The sequence below is a fragment of the Uloborus diversus genome, unplaced genomic scaffold (assembly GCF_026930045.1).
Source record: "Uloborus diversus isolate 005 unplaced genomic scaffold, Udiv.v.3.1 scaffold_13, whole genome shotgun sequence".
Taxonomy (NCBI): domain Eukaryota; kingdom Metazoa; phylum Arthropoda; class Arachnida; order Araneae; family Uloboridae; genus Uloborus; species Uloborus diversus.
In genome coordinates, this window is record NW_026557987.1 from 5,984,465 (window position 1) to 6,002,539 (window position 18,075).

Genomic DNA, 18,075 nt, shown 5'->3' on the forward strand with positions numbered 1-18,075 from the left:
TGTCGTTTTTCTCATAAGATTATCAGTTATTCATATCCATAGTTTCATATAATATATCACGAAATCGCTGTGAAAATATTCTAATCGCATTCATAAATTTGTTGGAACTCTCGCTCAGCCTAAATATAAAGAAGTAACAATAAATCTTAAAACAGAAAGCCCAAAAAGCTAAGTCCGCGCGCAAGCGCAGTTGAAATAGCAAATTTGTAATAACCGGGATTTAACGTCTAGTAAAAACTAATAGATCCGTCCATTTCCACTATTAAACCGGATGTTTGCCTTTCCATACATTTCGTGGTCAGACAGTAAGGCCAAAAATTGCGATTTTCCATTTATTAGTGCATAACATGTAGAATCGTATTCTGCATCGAGCCATGTGAACGGAATTCTTTTTTTTTTTTTTTGAGCAATCACGATTGCTTATTGTTCTCACTTGACTGTTTTGATGTCCTTTGATTTTATTTTCCCACCGCCACCCTCTGCAGCACCGTCGACCGGGTCCTCACGATGCTGCTCCTCTAGCGAAAGCCGTCTCCAGGTTGCATCCATGTCCTACACACACGCGCATACATACACAACTACACACACGCACGCACACACACATACACCTACACACATACACACAACTACTCACACATTCATGCATACATACAGACACCTGCACATACACACACACACATACACACAACTACCCACACATTCATGCCTGCACACAGACACAAACACATATGCCTACACATACCCCCCACATACACACACATTCATACACACAACTACTCACACACTTATGCCGGCACACAGACACAAACACACATGCCTACACACATTTGACATTTGACACCCTCAGAGACCACCCGCACCTACCAATTACTTGGTTTATCGGTTTTAAATGCTCAGATAAATCTGAGCAAGTGGGTCTCTGAGGAACTTTATTTAATTACATAAAAATACAGGAAAAATACATTGTTATCTGTTACAATTTTGATTTGCTTTTGACAAAAATTTTGGTAATTTAACATTATTATATGTAATAAAGTAGACAAAACCAATGCATAAAAGCTTTACAATGATAAATTAAACATAAACCACATTAGAGAGTTGTTGCGTTACAGATGTTAACGTGTTAAAGTGTAGAAAAAACTCTGAATTTAAACGGTATTAACTATTGAAGAAAGAAAAAATATGTGTATTAATCAACGCCTTGAAACATGAAGCCTTCATTAGACAATAGACTGAAAATTGAGTTAAGTTTGATGCGGGTATGATGTTGTGAACAGGCAATTAATATGTTTTTATTGAGTGAAAGGCTATGATTACGTCTGATATGCAAATGCGATGTTAGTGGACAGAAAAAAATGTAATGTTCCGGAGAACCTAATTCGCCGCAAGAGCAATTAGCAGAATCAGAAAGGTTAAATCTGTGAAGATATTGTGGGAATGGTCCATGGCCAGAAAAGAAAATTGTCTCAAACCTACTTTTAATGCGGGGAGAAAAACGAACGGTGGGGAAGAATTCGAAGACTCTTCGTCCAGTATCCGCTTCATTCCACCTAAATTGCCAGTCATCTAATGTTTGTTTTTTAATGTATGAAATTAGTGAAGATTTTGGAAGAGGAATAGATGAAGAAGGAAACTGCGGGTCGTCAGCTGCAGTTCTTGCTAAGCGATCAGCCAGATCGTTGCCGACGTCCCCAGAATGCCCTTTTACCCAATGAATTGAGACAGAAGAATTACCTAATAATGACTGTTGAATATCAGATACTGATTTATTCCGTTGAAGAGGATTTTTAATTTCTAAGAGAGAAGACTGACTATCCGAAAAAATTTGAATGGAATCAGCGTTAAGTGAATCCGAGAACTTTAATGCTTGATGAATAGCAAATAATTCAGCTTGAAAAATATTATTATCGGGATGAAGTCGGATACTCCAAGACGAAGAAAGAGTTTCGCCCTCAAAATAAGCATATGCTGATGCTGTACCGGTGGAAGTGCGAGAACCATCTGTGTATAAACGATGAAAGGAAAGATTTGTAGAATTGGAATTTATTGAGATTGGATATTCTTTGATTTGTAAATGTGAATTGGAAAACCATTTAGGTGCAGGAGTTTCAAAATCTGAAGGTGAATAAGTAGTTCCATCTAGAATAATCTCTGCTGATTCTATTCCCATTTTCCAAATCCATACTTTTTCCCTTACTGTTAGTTCTATTGGTGGAATACCAGTCAAGGTTTGCAAAGCGGTGTGCGAGCAAGTTCTGTATGCTCCGGTTATAGTGAGAAGTGCCCTGCGTTGAAGAGTTAGTAATTGCTTTTCTAATTTAACTGGTAAACATCTACCCCACAATCCTGCTGCATAAAGTATTGTACTTTCAAAAATTTGAGTGTAAATCAGTCTTCTTTCTGCCATTCGAATCCCCCAGTTTCTACCTGCTAGGCGTTGCAGACAGCTTTGCTTATAGAAAGTTTTGTGCTTAATCCAATCTATGTGGGCATTCCACGTTAGATATTGATTAAAATGTAGGCCAAGATACTTTAAAACTTTTGTTCGTTTAATAAACTTGTCACCCAGACGTAAAATGGGGGGACGAACCAGATTGCGAGGAACTTTAAAAGGAAGAGCCATAGTTTTGCTTTCGGAAGCTTTGAGATTATGTTCTAGGAGCCAATTATGGAAGATTTTGAGAGAAAAATTGGCATTAGCTTGAAGAAGTTCCCTAGTGCGTCCGTAGACTAAAAGGAGAAAGTCATCAGCGAAGGCTTGCACCTTGGTGTGTTCCGGCCATGGAGCTGATAACAGCGAGGCTGCCACTAAATTCCATAGCTCGGGACCGCTACAAGAACCCTGTGGACAACCGTTTGTTTGTGGAATTTTAAGAAAACCATTTGTGGAATTTATGAAAATGAACCTATTTGAGAGAAAGCTAGAAAAAAGATTATAAATTGATGATTCACAGTTAGTTTGAAGCAGATAGAATAAAATTTTGGTCCAGGGCAGGTTGTCGAATGCTGATACAATATCAACTGATATTGCAACCATTAATTCCCCGGAACGAATACCATTTTGAATGTTAGAGTAAAAATTAGCTAAAGCATGTTCAGTGGATCTTCTTGGTACAAAACCATACTGATCTGGATGATGATATCCGTTAAGGGTTAAATAACTTTGGAGCCGAAAAAGCATGACTTTCTCCAAGACTTTCGAGATAGTGGGTAATAGTATAATAGGGCGAAAAGAAGAGAATTCTCTTGGGTCTTTTCCATCTTTAAGGAACAAAATGAGTACGCCTTCTTTGAATAAAGTTGGAAAATGACCTAGAGTATAACAGGTGTTGAATAAATTGCTAATAAAATATGGAAAAGTCTCATGAAAGGTAGTCCAAATAATTCCGTCAAGTCCATCTTTACCCGGCGCTTTCTTTTTGGGAATAATTTTAAATGCATAATCAATTTCTTGTATTGTGAAGGGAGTTGATAATCCATGTGAAATATTTCTATGATTATTTATTGGGATAGTTGAAGAATCTTGAGAGGCTGGATAAAAATGATTTAAAAGATCTTGAAGAAAATAGTTTTCTGTCTCATATTGAGGGAATCTTTCTTGCATCTGAACAGGAGTAAAATATTTTCCGAAAGCTATTTTGTATGGTTTCCCAAAAGATTTATTGCTGTTTGTGCAGAAATTTTGCCAAGATTTTCTTTTGGAAAGACGGATTTCTTTTTTATATTTTGCTAATATTTTTTTATATATATTTTTATAGTAAATGAGCATATTTGGGTCATTGCAGTGTTGAAATCTTCTTCTTGCTGCGCTAGTTTGATTTTTTAGTTGAGAAAGGCCTTCGTGCCACCATGTTGCTGGACTTGCGATTGTAAAATATTTCTTTTTAAAAGAGTCATTTGCACATTCTTGTATTATTTGTACTAAAGTAGATACGTAACTATCAAGTTCAGTGGTATTCTGAATTGTTGGTAAGATTGGAATTATTTGTGGTATTTTTTGTTTTAAGCATCTTCTAAATTTAGCTGTGTTGTATGAAGTTTTATACCTAATGAAGCGAGATTTTGAAAAAGCAGCTTGGATTTCAACTATTATATATTTATGATCACTTAGAGAAATTTCTTGACTTATTGACCATAAGATAGGGAGGCGAAAGTTTCTTCCGAACGTTAAATCAAGCCAACCTTTTCCATGTGGAGTCTCAAAAGTCGGAGGAAAATTTCTATTGTTGAATATGTCCAAGTTATGGGTTGCTATGAAATCTAATAATAATTCACCTCTTGATTCGTTATGTGGATACCCCCAAGATCTTGATCTAGCATTAAAGTCACCTGAAAGAATTAAAGGTGTTGGAGAAGTTGAAGTTAAGAAATCATCAAGTTCAATCAGAAGTTCTTCAAGAGGTTCCAAAGGAGAGCAATAAGCGGAAATTAAAATTATAGTAGAGTTATTTAGTGAAATTTTTGCTGAAACAAAATCGTAAGAAACAAATGTTACATACGGAGTAATTTGATTAGTTGCAAAGACAATCGCTGCCCTGCCACTATTGGAAAGAATACTTCCCCAAGATAATGGGATACCCAAAATTTTTGAATTGTGCAAATATGGCTCTTGGACCAGAAAAATATCAATTTTTTCTTCATTTGCGAACATAGTTAAATTGGAAGTAGGTGCATATGCTCTTTGTAAATTGATTTGAACCAATTTAATTGATGTTTGAGTTGTAGTGTTAAGAAGCGTTGAAGGAGCATGAGAAAATGATGAAAAATCTCTAAAAGTCAAAGGGTTAGAGGAACAATTTGATATCTCACTAGACATAGCAAATATTTTTACGATAGAGAACAACAGCCCTTTGGTAACAAGGGCAATCAGTGGAAGAAGGTGGGTGCTCAATATTGTTATTAGTTTTGTTCCTCTTATTATAAATATGGCAGTTAATACAGTTAGCGTTGTGTGAATCACAATCGTTTACATCATGGGATTCTGAGCAAAATCCACAGTATATGCCCTCTAAAAAGCATTTTGAGGCAATATGGCCATAACCTTGGCACTTGTAACAACGTTTTATTCCAATAAATTCTTTTAAAGAATGAACTCTCCACGAAATGTTGATTTTTGGAGATGACATTATAATATTAAATGCTTGAGGAGTGACTTCTAAGGCCCAATTCTCCCTATTTCTTTTTCCACTAAGTTTAAATGAGAATTGAAAATCATCTTCCGTTTCTAGACCATAAGTACGCGAAAAGGCTAAGGCAATTTCCTCCCATTCAGAATCTTTGGACAGATCATAAATGATTATTTTAGGTTTGCGTTTTGATGGAATACGTACTGTAATTTCTTGAGAAAGTTTTGGATGTTCCACGATTTTTTGCTTTAGAAAATTCAAATCACAAATCGACGGAACATCAATGGCAAGTCCTCCTTTACCAATAAACCTGACTCGATTGATAGAAATTCCATCTTTTGAGGGGTTGTAGCTGGATTCTAAAGTATTTCTCAAATCAGTAGATCGTGGGTTTTGTTTCGTACTCGCAGGATATAATAGCAGTGTGTGTTCTTCTACGTGAGTTACTTGTGCGTAGCTTGGCTTTTGCATCGGGACTGTAATATCGTGATTCAGATTAGAATGCACATTAGTGTGTTCAAGTATAGGGAAATCAGTTTTAGAACGTGGGAATGATCTTGGATCTTGATTCCCTTCTGGTTCTGTTTGCACTGAAACTGGAGAGTTCAACAGAGGTTCGATATTATCATTCATTCCTACTCGATACTTTTCTTGTTCATGAAGCCTTTTTTCTATTAATTCAACAACTAAGAGGGATGTTTTCTGTAGCTCTTGGCTCATAAAAAACCTATTTCTCCGGTCTTTTCCAGTTATTAATTCTCTTAGAAACTGGATTAAATCGTCGTTAGGACTATCGGGCGACAGATAATTCTCAGTAGGGCGGCAATCTTTGTGAAAGTATTCTGAAAATGGACCAATCAAATCGTTAGCATTCTGTGATTCCAAGACCTCTATCACTTGGTCCGATGAAGTAATTGACGAAAAGCTAGTATTTCTAAGATTATACCTCTTTGTTGGAGTATTCATAATTTTAGCTTTGCCATTCACTTTTCCCAAAGATTGAGGTACTGATTCAATATCTGAAATAACTTGCCCTGGATCAAGAGGAGTTTTGACGCGATTAATTTCATCCATTATTAGCACTAGTTATTACAAATCGAGTATAAATTGTGTTATTTACTGGTTAAGCCTAATATCAATTAACAGTTATTTATTATTATTGTTTTTTGAAATATTGTTGTAAAATAAAATGGCAGCGACAGTTAGTCATAACACTTAGCACTGGTCACGTGGTATTAAAAGTAATAACTATGCCAAGTAAAATATTTTAACAATGTAACTGGTTCAGAAATTGGCGTTTGAAATACCGAGAGCTAAATCACTCTAGACTTATTATAAAGCAACAGTATCGCCGCTTGATGAATAGCAAATAATTCAGCTTGAAAAATATTATTATCGGGATGAAGTCGGATACTCCAAGACGAAGAAAGAGTTTCGCCCTCAAAATAAGCATATGCTGATGCTGTACCGGTGGAAGTGCGAGAACCATCTGTGTATAAACGATGAAAGGAAAGATTTGTAGAATTGGAATTTATTGAGATTGGATATTCTTTGATTTGTAAATGTGAATTGGAAAACCATTTAGGTGCAGGAGTTTCAAAATCTGAAGGTGAATAAGTAGTTCCATCTAGAATAATCTCTGCTGATTCTATTCCCATTTTCCAAATCCATACTTTTTCCCTTACTGTTAGTTCTATTGGTGGAATACCAGTCAAGGTTTGCAAAGCGGTGTGCGAGCAAGTTCTGTATGCTCCGGTTATAGTGAGAAGTGCCCTGCGTTGAAGAGTTAGTAATTGCTTTTCTAATTTAACTGGTAAACATCTACCCCACAATCCTGCTGCATAAAGTATTGTACTTTCAAAAATTTGAGTGTAAATCAGTCTTCTTTCTGCCATTCGAATCCCCCAGTTTCTACCTGCTAGGCGTTGCAGACAGCTTTGCTTATAGAAAGTTTTGTGCTTAATCCAATCTATGTGGGCATTCCACGTTAGATATTGATTAAAATGTAGGCCAAGATACTTTAAAACTTTTGTTCGTTTAATAAACTTGTCACCCAGACGTAAAATGGGGGGACGAACCAGATTGCGAGGAACTTTAAAAGGAAGAGCCATAGTTTTGCTTTCGGAAGCTTTGAGATTATGTTCTAGGAGCCAATTATGGAAGATTTTGAGAGAAAAATTGGCATTAGCTTGAAGAAGTTCCCTAGTGCGTCCGTAGACTAAAAGGAGAAAGTCATCAGCGAAGGCTTGCACCTTGGTGTGTTCCGGCCATGGAGCTGATAACAGCGAGGCTGCCACTAAATTCCATAGCTCGGGACCGCTACAAGAACCCTGTGGACAACCGTTTGTTTGTGGAATTTTAAGAAAACCATTTGTGGAATTTATGAAAATGAACCTATTTGAGAGAAAGCTAGAAAAAAGATTATAAATTGATGATTCACAGTTAGTTTGAAGCAGATAGAATAAAATTTTGGTCCAGGGCAGGTTGTCGAATGCTGATACAATATCAACTGATATTGCAACCATTAATTCCCCGGAACGAATACCATTTTGAATGTTAGAGTAAAAATTAGCTAAAGCATGTTCAGTGGATCTTCTTGGTACAAAACCATACTGATCTGGATGATGATATCCGTTAAGGGTTAAATAACTTTGGAGCCGAAAAAGCATGACTTTCTCCAAGACTTTCGAGATAGTGGGTAATAGTATAATAGGGCGAAAAGAAGAGAATTCTCTTGGGTCTTTTCCATCTTTAAGGAACAAAATGAGTACGCCTTCTTTGAATAAAGTTGGAAAATGACCTAGAGTATAACAGGTGTTGAATAAATTGCTAATAAAATATGGAAAAGTCTCATGAAAGGTAGTCCAAATAATTCCGTCAAGTCCATCTTTACCCGGCGCTTTCTTTTTGGGAATAATTTTAAATGCATAATCAATTTCTTGTATTGTGAAGGGAGTTGATAATCCATGTGAAATATTTCTATGATTATTTATTGGGATAGTTGAAGAATCTTGAGAGGCTGGATAAAAATGATTTAAAAGATCTTGAAGAAAATAGTTTTCTGTCTCATATTGAGGGAATCTTTCTTGCATCTGAACAGGAGTAAAATATTTTCCGAAAGCTATTTTGTATGGTTTCCCAAAAGATTTATTGCTGTTTGTGCAGAAATTTTGCCAAGATTTTCTTTTGGAAAGACGGATTTCTTTTTTATATTTTGCTAATATTTTTTTATATATATTTTTATAGTAAATGAGCATATTTGGGTCATTGCAGTGTTGAAATCTTCTTCTTGCTGCGCTAGTTTGATTTTTTAGTTGAGAAAGGCCTTCGTGCCACCATGTTGCTGGACTTGCGATTGTAAAATATTTCTTTTTAAAAGAGTCATTTGCACATTCTTGTATTATTTGTACTAAAGTAGATACGTAACTATCAAGTTCAGTGGTATTCTGAATTGTTGGTAAGATTGGAATTATTTGTGGTATTTTTTGTTTTAAGCATCTTCTAAATTTAGCTGTGTTGTATGAAGTTTTATACCTAATGAAGCGAGATTTTGAAAAAGCAGCTTGGATTTCAACTATTATATATTTATGATCACTTAGAGAAATTTCTTGACTTATTGACCATAAGATAGGGAGGCGAAAGTTTCTTCCGAACGTTAAATCAAGCCAACCTTTTCCATGTGGAGTCTCAAAAGTCGGAGGAAAATTTCTATTGTTGAATATGTCCAAGTTATGGGTTGCTATGAAATCTAATAATAATTCACCTCTTGATTCGTTATGTGGATACCCCCAAGATCTTGATCTAGCATTAAAGTCACCTGAAAGAATTAAAGGTGTTGGAGAAGTTGAAGTTAAGAAATCATCAAGTTCAATCAGAAGTTCTTCAAGAGGTTCCAAAGGAGAGCAATAAGCGGAAATTAAAATTATAGTAGAGTTATTTAGTGAAATTTTTGCTGAAACAAAATCGTAAGAAACAAATGTTACATACGGAGTAATTTGATTAGTTGCAAAGACAATCGCTGCCCTGCCACTATTGGAAAGAATACTTCCCCAAGATAATGGGATACCCAAAATTTTTGAATTGTGCAAATATGGCTCTTGGACCAGAAAAATATCAATTTTTTCTTCATTTGCGAACATAGTTAAATTGGAAGTAGGTGCATATGCTCTTTGTAAATTGATTTGAACCAATTTAATTGATGTTTGAGTTGTAGTGTTAAGAAGCGTTGAAGGAGCATGAGAAAATGATGAAAAATCTCTAAAAGTCAAAGGGTTAGAGGAACAATTTGATATCTCACTAGACATAGCAAATATTTTTACGATAGAGAACAACAGCCCTTTGGTAACAAGGGCAATCAGTGGAAGAAGGTGGGTGCTCAATATTGTTATTAGTTTTGTTCCTCTTATTATAAATATGGCAGTTAATACAGTTAGCGTTGTGTGAATCACAATCGTTTACATCATGGGATTCTGAGCAAAATCCACAGTATATGCCCTCTAAAAAGCATTTTGAGGCAATATGGCCATAACCTTGGCACTTGTAACAACGTTTTATTCCAATAAATTCTTTTAAAGAATGAACTCTCCACGAAATGTTGATTTTTGGAGATGACATTATAATATTAAATGCTTGAGGAGTGACTTCTAAGGCCCAATTCTCCCTATTTCTTTTTCCACTAAGTTTAAATGAGAATTGAAAATCATCTTCCGTTTCTAGACCATAAGTACGCGAAAAGGCTAAGGCAATTTCCTCCCATTCAGAATCTTTGGACAGATCATAAATGATTATTTTAGGTTTGCGTTTTGATGGAATACGTACTGTAATTTCTTGAGAAAGTTTTGGATGTTCCACGATTTTTTGCTTTAGAAAATTCAAATCACAAATCGACGGAACATCAATGGCAAGTCCTCCTTTACCAATAAACCTGACTCGATTGATAGAAATTCCATCTTTTGAGGGGTTGTAGCTGGATTCTAAAGTATTTCTCAAATCAGTAGATCGTGGGTTTTGTTTCGTACTCGCAGGATATAATAGCAGTGTGTGTTCTTCTACGTGAGTTACTTGTGCGTAGCTTGGCTTTTGCATCGGGACTGTAATATCGTGATTCAGATTAGAATGCACATTAGTGTGTTCAAGTATAGGGAAATCAGTTTTAGAACGTGGGAATGATCTTGGATCTTGATTCCCTTCTGGTTCTGTTTGCACTGAAACTGGAGAGTTCAACAGTGGTTCGATATTATCATTCATTCCTACTCGATACTTTTCTTGTTCATGAAGCCTTTTTTCTATTAATTCAACAACTAAGAGGGATGTTTTCTGTAGCTCTTGGCTCATAAAAAACCTATTTCTCCGGTCTTTTCCAGTTATTAATTCTCTTAGAAACTGGATTAAATCGTCGTTAGGACTATCGGGCGACAGATAATTCTCAGTAGGGCGGCAATCTTTGTGAAAGTATTCTGAAAATGGACCAATCAAATCGTTAGCATTCTGTGATTCCAGGACCTTTTATCACTTGGTCCGATGAAGTAATTGACGAAAAGCTAGTATTTCTAAGATTATACCTCTTTGTTGGAGTATTCATAATTTTAGCTTTGCCATTCACTTTTCCCAAAGATTGAGGTACTGATTCAATATCTGAAATAACTTGCCCTGGATCAAGAGGAGTTTTGACGCGATTAATTTCATCCATTATTAGCACTAGTTATTACAAATCGAGTATAAATTGTGTTATTTACTGGTTAAGCCTAATATCAATTAACAGTTATTTATTATTATTGTTTTTTGAAATATTGTTGTAAAATAAAATGGCAGCGACAGTTAGTCATAACACTTAGCACTGGTCACGTGGTATTAAAAGTAATAACTATGCCAAGTAAAATATTTTAACAATGTAACTGGTTCAGAAATTGGCGTTTGAAATACCGAGAGCTAAATCACTCTAGACTTATTATAAAGCAACAGTATCGCCAACAATATGGCGTTCTAAAGATATTTAAATTGAAGTTCAAAACCAAATGCTGAGTTTTTAACGGAGAAACAAGTTCAATAAATGAAAATATATATAATTTTTACTCCTTTACTCCGTGAGGATCCAAGAGCGTTGAAGGCGATGATCGGGAATCACTGAAAGGAGAAATGCATCTTGAGATGAAATCAGTGATGGCGCAATCGTTTACCAAAGTTAACAACATTTCTTTTTGATGTAAGATGTTTCCCGATTTCCCTTGGGTTGTCCAGTAATTCTTCGTATCTTCAAAAAGCTACAGTTCAGGCTCCCTTTAATGCAATTCGTTTGATGATTTGCTGAAAAGAGACGATTATATGGCTTCTTTGATGCTCCAATGCTTATGAAGCGACACTGCTATGTCATTTTCGTATTGATAAATTAGCAAAAATCTAGAACTTGAATTGGTTAATTGAGCTAGGCATATGAACACTCAAATTAAAGCTCTAATTAAGCACTTTAAGTGGAAAAAAGAACCAGCTCTCTAGTTGGATTATTTCCGGCTTGTGGTAAAATGAAGTCGGAGCAATACATTGAGCGTCCAACACATACGGATTCAAAATGGCGTCACCCATGCCTACACACATACATACATATACCCCTACACACAACACACATACCCCACACACACAAACACACACGCCTACATACACACACTCGTGATTGCGAAAAACATAATTTGAATTCAAGTTGTCAAAATTCAAATTATTTTTTTTTAATCCTTTTCAATTTTTAGCAGGGTTAAAAGATCGCGCGTCCCATTCCGTGCATGCGCCAGAAAAAGTTTTTCACCTCTCCTGAAAAATTATCATTATGTGACTTACATTCTTCTGACTCTAAGGTATAGATATATGTCTTTCTACTTAATTGAGAAAATTGAAACAAGCTCAATCTGATGCAGAAAAAAGTTCTTTCGAATGAGATTGGATGTTAAGAGGTGTGGGAGAATTTCCTTTCAATAGGCAATTTATGTGAAATTTTAGCATTTTCCGAAATTCAAAAAATAAAATTCTAAATGCTAACCCCGGGGCTTGGAACAATGTTGAACAATTGACAAGGCTGTAAGGACACAGGCTCAGTGTTGTCAGATTGGGGGAAATTTCCCCATTTTGGGGAAATCTGGTGCTCTCTGGGGAAATTTTGGGGAAATGGGTTTGGAGGGGAATTCTATGAGGAAAAATCTTTTTCTTGGGGAAAAGCTTTGGAAAAAAAACCCTCGGGAAAAAAAATTTCGAATTAAAATTCTCGTCTTGACATTTGGTAGTTATTATGTTTGTATAAAAGAGCACTGGTTTAGCTTTGCTCAACTTTATGGAATTCGCATTTTGCATTATGTGGAACATTATGCTACGGAATAATAGTTCTGCGTGAGTAACTAGTTGATACGTGAATCAGAAATAAGTGTGATTAAGAATGCTCTTGGATAAATATATACAAAAATCATAGTTTAAATGTACATACAGAAGCAGTGTAGTAAATGCGAGTAGAAAAAAAAATATTTGGTAATTTCTTATCTCTCGGTCAGGCGCTCGTATTTATGACTAGTGGCACCCCCACGGCTTTGCCCGTAGTAGAAAATTAAAAGGTCTTTTGGTTCCCCTGTATATTTACAAATAATGCATGATGAATTTCTCGCCAATTGGCTTGCCCACGTTACGGTTCCCCATTATGAAAACTTGGTAATTTAGTCGTCCATCTAATGATAATTTTGCTCGGGAAAATGTTCTTAAAATTGGAATAGAAAAAGAACAAAATCGAATTTTCGAAAAATCGCTTAAAGGTGCACACCCCCTTGCTACAAACCAATTCTTTGCCAAATTTCATGAAAATCGGTCGAACGGTCTAGGTGCTATGCGCGTCACAGACATCCTCCGGACATCCCGACAGAGAGACTTTCAGCTTTATTATTAGTAAAGAAAAAAAAACATACAGAAGACCAAAAAAAGCGTGAATGGGAAGAAAAGAAAAGTTGGAGAATTTCTTAAGAAAATTTGGTTATTTGGGGAGAAAAAAATTTTTTAAGAGACAAAAATATCAGAGGAAGTCGATTCCTTTAATGAAAATATTAGTGTAAAAATAATTTTTGAATTTGGGGAATTTTGATAGAGAACATCGCTTTTTGGGGAAAAGTTGGAAAGGAATTAGGGAAATCTGGGTTTGACCATCTGGCAACACTGCGCAGGCTCTCCACAGAAAGAATTTTACAATTTCTTTGACGTTACTTTTTCTTTTACTGTACAAAGATAGCTGCCAACTAAAAACCATTTTTTGCGTGCCAGCGCATATTTTTCTTATGTTGTGAAAGCTGCATTGTGAAAGCTGTGTATTGTGAAAGCTGCAATTTACAACAATTCCTCCCCGCCCCCTCCAATTCAGATTTTCAACTCTAGAAGGTTTTTTGATTAACTATAATTTATTCTGCCTTATTCGAATCATGAATCATAGTTTGTGCAGTCCTTCGCCTTTGTGTCTTATGCTAATTTCACACTTTTCGCAACATCATTAAAATAACGTTCATTTAACCTCAGGCCATGATTTCTCTTAGGTATATATAAAGGAACGAAGATGGTGCACGGACACACGGGGTAGATTCGGACCGCATCAAGATGAATATTTTTCTTATTTTCCTCCTCATCTGCAGCATCACGTGAGTTCTCTTTTTAGTTTTATCTGATTTAGCAGTAGGGCTACAGCACCAGGACGGTCATTCCAAGCTCGTCAGCTTGGGAGATCGAGATTCTCGCTCACGTGATCGGTTGTGACGTAGAAAATGTCGCAAAGTAGTATTCTAATCTACTCGAACCTAGCCGCAAGCTCCTCGGAAATTTATAGAAATTGAAGCTTTAAACAGCGGTCTATAGGCCATATTTATTGACGTTAGGATAAGCGTTTCCCCGATTGTTTTTTTTTCCTTCTTTTTTGAAAAGTAAATAGAAATCAATTACTCCTCCCCCTTCCATTTTTTTCAAAATTGCAGTTTCAAAACGCAATTGTAGACAAACTTTGAAGATTTTTACGGGAAGGGGTTCAGGAGCTTTCCCCTGGAATTTTTTCAAAATTGAAACCCTAAAAACTTAAGCATTATATTTTATTATATTATAAGGAGGAGTTCAGAGACTATCCCACTTAAATATTTTTAAGATCGGCTGTTTATAAAACCTATTTTTGCATGATATTAAAGAAAGGCGGCATTCGGGCGCATTTGTCCGCACATTTTCTGAAAATTAAGTCTTAAAAACGTGATTGTAGAACCATATTTGGTAGTATTAGGGACAGCAATTTTTCGAAATTGAAGCTCCAAAAACGCAAATTTTAAGCAATTTTTGAACACAGTGTTAAGCGATGTTGTAAGGTAAACATAGACTTTCCTTGGAAAATTTGCGAAATGAAGATCTGGAAATGAAAGTTGAGATGTTTCGTAATGTTTTTGGCAGAAGGGGGGGAGTGGTATTCGAAGGAAAGACACTTTTATTTTCAGACGAACTTGGAAAAAGAAGGAAGAGGTAGTACGGGGGTTGGGGGGGGGTAACTAGCTGACCAATTAGCTGTAACTACTGAAAATTAATTCAAAGATTTCTTTTTAAAAGAAAAGTCAAGAAAGGAAAAAACGGTCTAATCTTGTGCAAATGAAGGCGTCTGCCTTTACTGCATGTTGTTTATTTTACATAGCGGTAAAGGTCTCGGTGAACCCTTCTGTAAATATTGAGGTTAAATGCGTTGGTGTTGAGGGAAGAAAAAAAAGATAATCCACGGCAGCGTATCTAATTCACACCTCATTAATTTTACACTTTTATTAACAGATAATCCGCGGATTATAAGCAACAAAATACGGTGAATTCATTTTTTTTTTTTCAAATTTCAAACACGTTCGCACAAAAAGAAAAAATAGGGGGGGGAGGAAAAAAGTTAAAATTATTGTCTGAGAAAAGTGAAGGAGCCCGGGCCCCCTCTGGCCCCTCCCACGAGCCGCCACTGCCGCAAATATTTCAGTTGTGGTGCCCTTGTATTTCAGATTTTGTTTGAATTCTTGTATTATTTTCTGAGATAAAAGCAGTCCTAATGCTTGACGAGAAAATCATCCTGCTGTGTCAGCCGTTCGAAATGATTGGTGGCAAAAATGTTTCCGCACCTCTCCTATTGAGGCGCATATGTGTACCACTTTTATAGGCGAATCTTCGTGTTATTGTTCGACAGACAGCAGTCCCGCCAAAAGTGGAAATCTTTTGATTGGGTCAACCTCTAAAGAGTGCCAAAACTAATCAACACCAGCTCACAAGGAGATGCATATTATTACCACCAAGTTTCTTTCAATTCCATGCACTACGTTTTGAGTTAGATCGCCCCCAAGACATTGATCAAATAAATGCTAAGCAGAAACAGACGGACAGATAGTTTCAAAAAATGGTTGACAGATTCAGCGCACCTTTAACATGTGAATCTATCAAAATGCGAAAATACTCGCGTGATAAATCGTTTCTTCTATGCAGAAGAATGTAATCGAATTACGGTCATTTTTTTCCTCTTTATCATTTGACTCGAAGATCGTTAATATTTTGTCTTTTAGTCATGAACGAAATGGGGTTCCTTAAAGTAAAAGCAAATTACTAAGGGTTCTGCGGCCTAAAAAGTTTGGAACCGCTGTCCCAGAGTAAAAAATAACAAAAGTAAAAGTAAGGAATATTATGATATTTTGTTATATTAATGATGTATTAATACATCATAAGAATATAGTATATAACTTTTTGGTTATATTTAATGATAAATGAACAATAGTACCAAAGGCGGATCCAGAAATTTTTGTAAGGAGGGTTAAGTTTCAGTGGCCACTGGCCATCGACCCCAACATAAAAAAGGATCGGCTAAGCGGCTGTTTCTATCCCCCCAAAGCATTCTCATATGTTAAGGAGCTCCCCCTCCCCCAAATAAGATTAAAAATCTTTCAATTTAAACTCCCCCCTCCCTTTAATTTTTTAATGACTTTCTGCGCTATGTATCATATCCCCTCAAATAGTTATCAACAGTTATATTTCTTTAGGGAAACAAACTGGACACGTTACCGTAAGCTTTGAATATATTGTTCTTTTGAAAATGAACAAAAATTTCAAAATAGCAATAGCTTAGTAAACAAACCCAGTCAATCTTTGAGTTATGACATGTTGAGAAGAAATACGTTACAGAACCAAACAGAAAAAAAAAAGGACTCCATGTATTGACTCCATGTACTATTTTTCTTATTAAAAAAATGAAGTTTAATAATTATCATAATAAAATTCATGCCATAGGGGGATCAGCTGACCCTTTGACCCTCCCCTGAATCCGCCCTTGAATATATGATTGATATTATTTTATATAGAAAATACTGTATTTGAAAAAATAAATATCGAAAATATCAAAATATCATGATATTTTCAAACTAAATATCGGAAATATATCGTGATATATATCATGATATGTATCGACGAACCCTGTAATGAGGACACTAAATTTTGGGAATTGGAGACAACAACCCACAGAATCCACGCGGCAGTGACACCACCTTGGATGACAACCAAGGATATCTTCCTCGATGACAACATTTTTATTTGTTTTCCAGGTTCCCGCCAATGACGGCATCAAGGGGGATAGATGCAGGCGAAGGCGGTGGAAAAACGGGTGGTGGTCGACCCTTTCTCATATCTACACACTCGAGAGTCCGCCGTTTCGATGGTGGTTATGGAGGCTATGATCCTGGAGCTGGCGGTTATGGGTGTAACGGGGGTGCTTTTGGCGGTGGAGGTTACGCGTGCCGCGGCCGCGCCTGCACCGGGCGGGGGCGGGAAGGCCCCCCTTGGGTGTGGGGCTGAGCGCGGTGTTTCACGAAGAGACACTGAAACTTCTCTGTGGGGAAAAGGTAAGGCAAAAGCTGTGAAGGTATTTTCCCGTTATAGGTACATCACGGCGCATTTTTACATTCTACAAACAACAATTTCAACTAGCTGATGTGTGCATCACATGACTTCCTTTTACACCAATTTAATGTTATTTCCCTATTATTGCAATTTTAACGTGATTCTCTCTCGCTAACTCTCTAAATATCACCAACAATGGCCACATTGAAACCAGACTTAAAAAAAAAATCGCCAAATTTGTCGCCAAGTTGGCGACAAAACTTGGCGACCAAAAGACTCTCGATATATCGCCAAGTGTCCGCCAAATTATAACACCACTTGAGCTTGCCTCGAAATTAACAATGAATTCCCCCCAAAAAGGTGCAAGAGACCCCTTTAGAAGCACCCGATTGCAACCAAAAAGGCAGGTGCACAACTAGACCCCATTAAGAGTCTACGTACCAAATTTCAACTTTCTAGGACATACCGTTTTTGAGTTATGGGACATACATAAACACATACACACATACGCACATACATACGTACATACAGACGTCACGAGAAAACGCGTTGTAATTAACTAGGAAAACTTCGAAATGGATATTTCGGGCGTCTATACGTTCTTAGGTACATATGTACGTGTGGTCGAGTCGAAACAAAAACTCAACATTCATTTGGGGGTGAGCAAAATGGAAATGAAGGCCGATTTTTGAGTGAATTTTGTTTCGCGAATACAATACTTCCTTTTTCTGTAAAAGGAAGTAAAAATGACGAAAAAATACTCAAATTTGAACATATCACGAGTCAAAATGGCTCCGACTACGTGGAATTCAAATTTGAAACATTCAAATACTCAAACGAACGCGTGTCATTTTTGAGGCATTTGTGCTCATTTTTGAATATGTAATAATTTTAAAACTGAGTATTATGTACTCATTTTTGAGTATGAAGTAATGGGGTCGTTTCCAAAATTTTAAAAATATTTTTTTCTGAAAGAGCATGTTTAAAAACATAGGATCTGACCAATTTTTAAATAATTTGTTTAAAGTTTAATGTTTTTTAAAAAATTACTTTAATC

General features: G+C 36.2%; 1 protein-coding gene across 1 annotated transcript in view; it reads left to right on the forward strand.

Moving 5' to 3' along the window:
- Positions 1 to 18,075, forward strand: part of LOC129232644 (uncharacterized) — a 125,017-nt gene that overhangs the window by 36,845 nt on the left and 70,097 nt on the right. Inside the window, exon 4 of the mRNA XM_054866776.1 lies at positions 16,724 to 16,782. Within this exon, the coding sequence (XP_054722751.1) occupies positions 16,724 to 16,782 (59 nt within the window). The remainder of the gene's footprint in view (positions 1 to 16,723; positions 16,783 to 18,075) is intronic.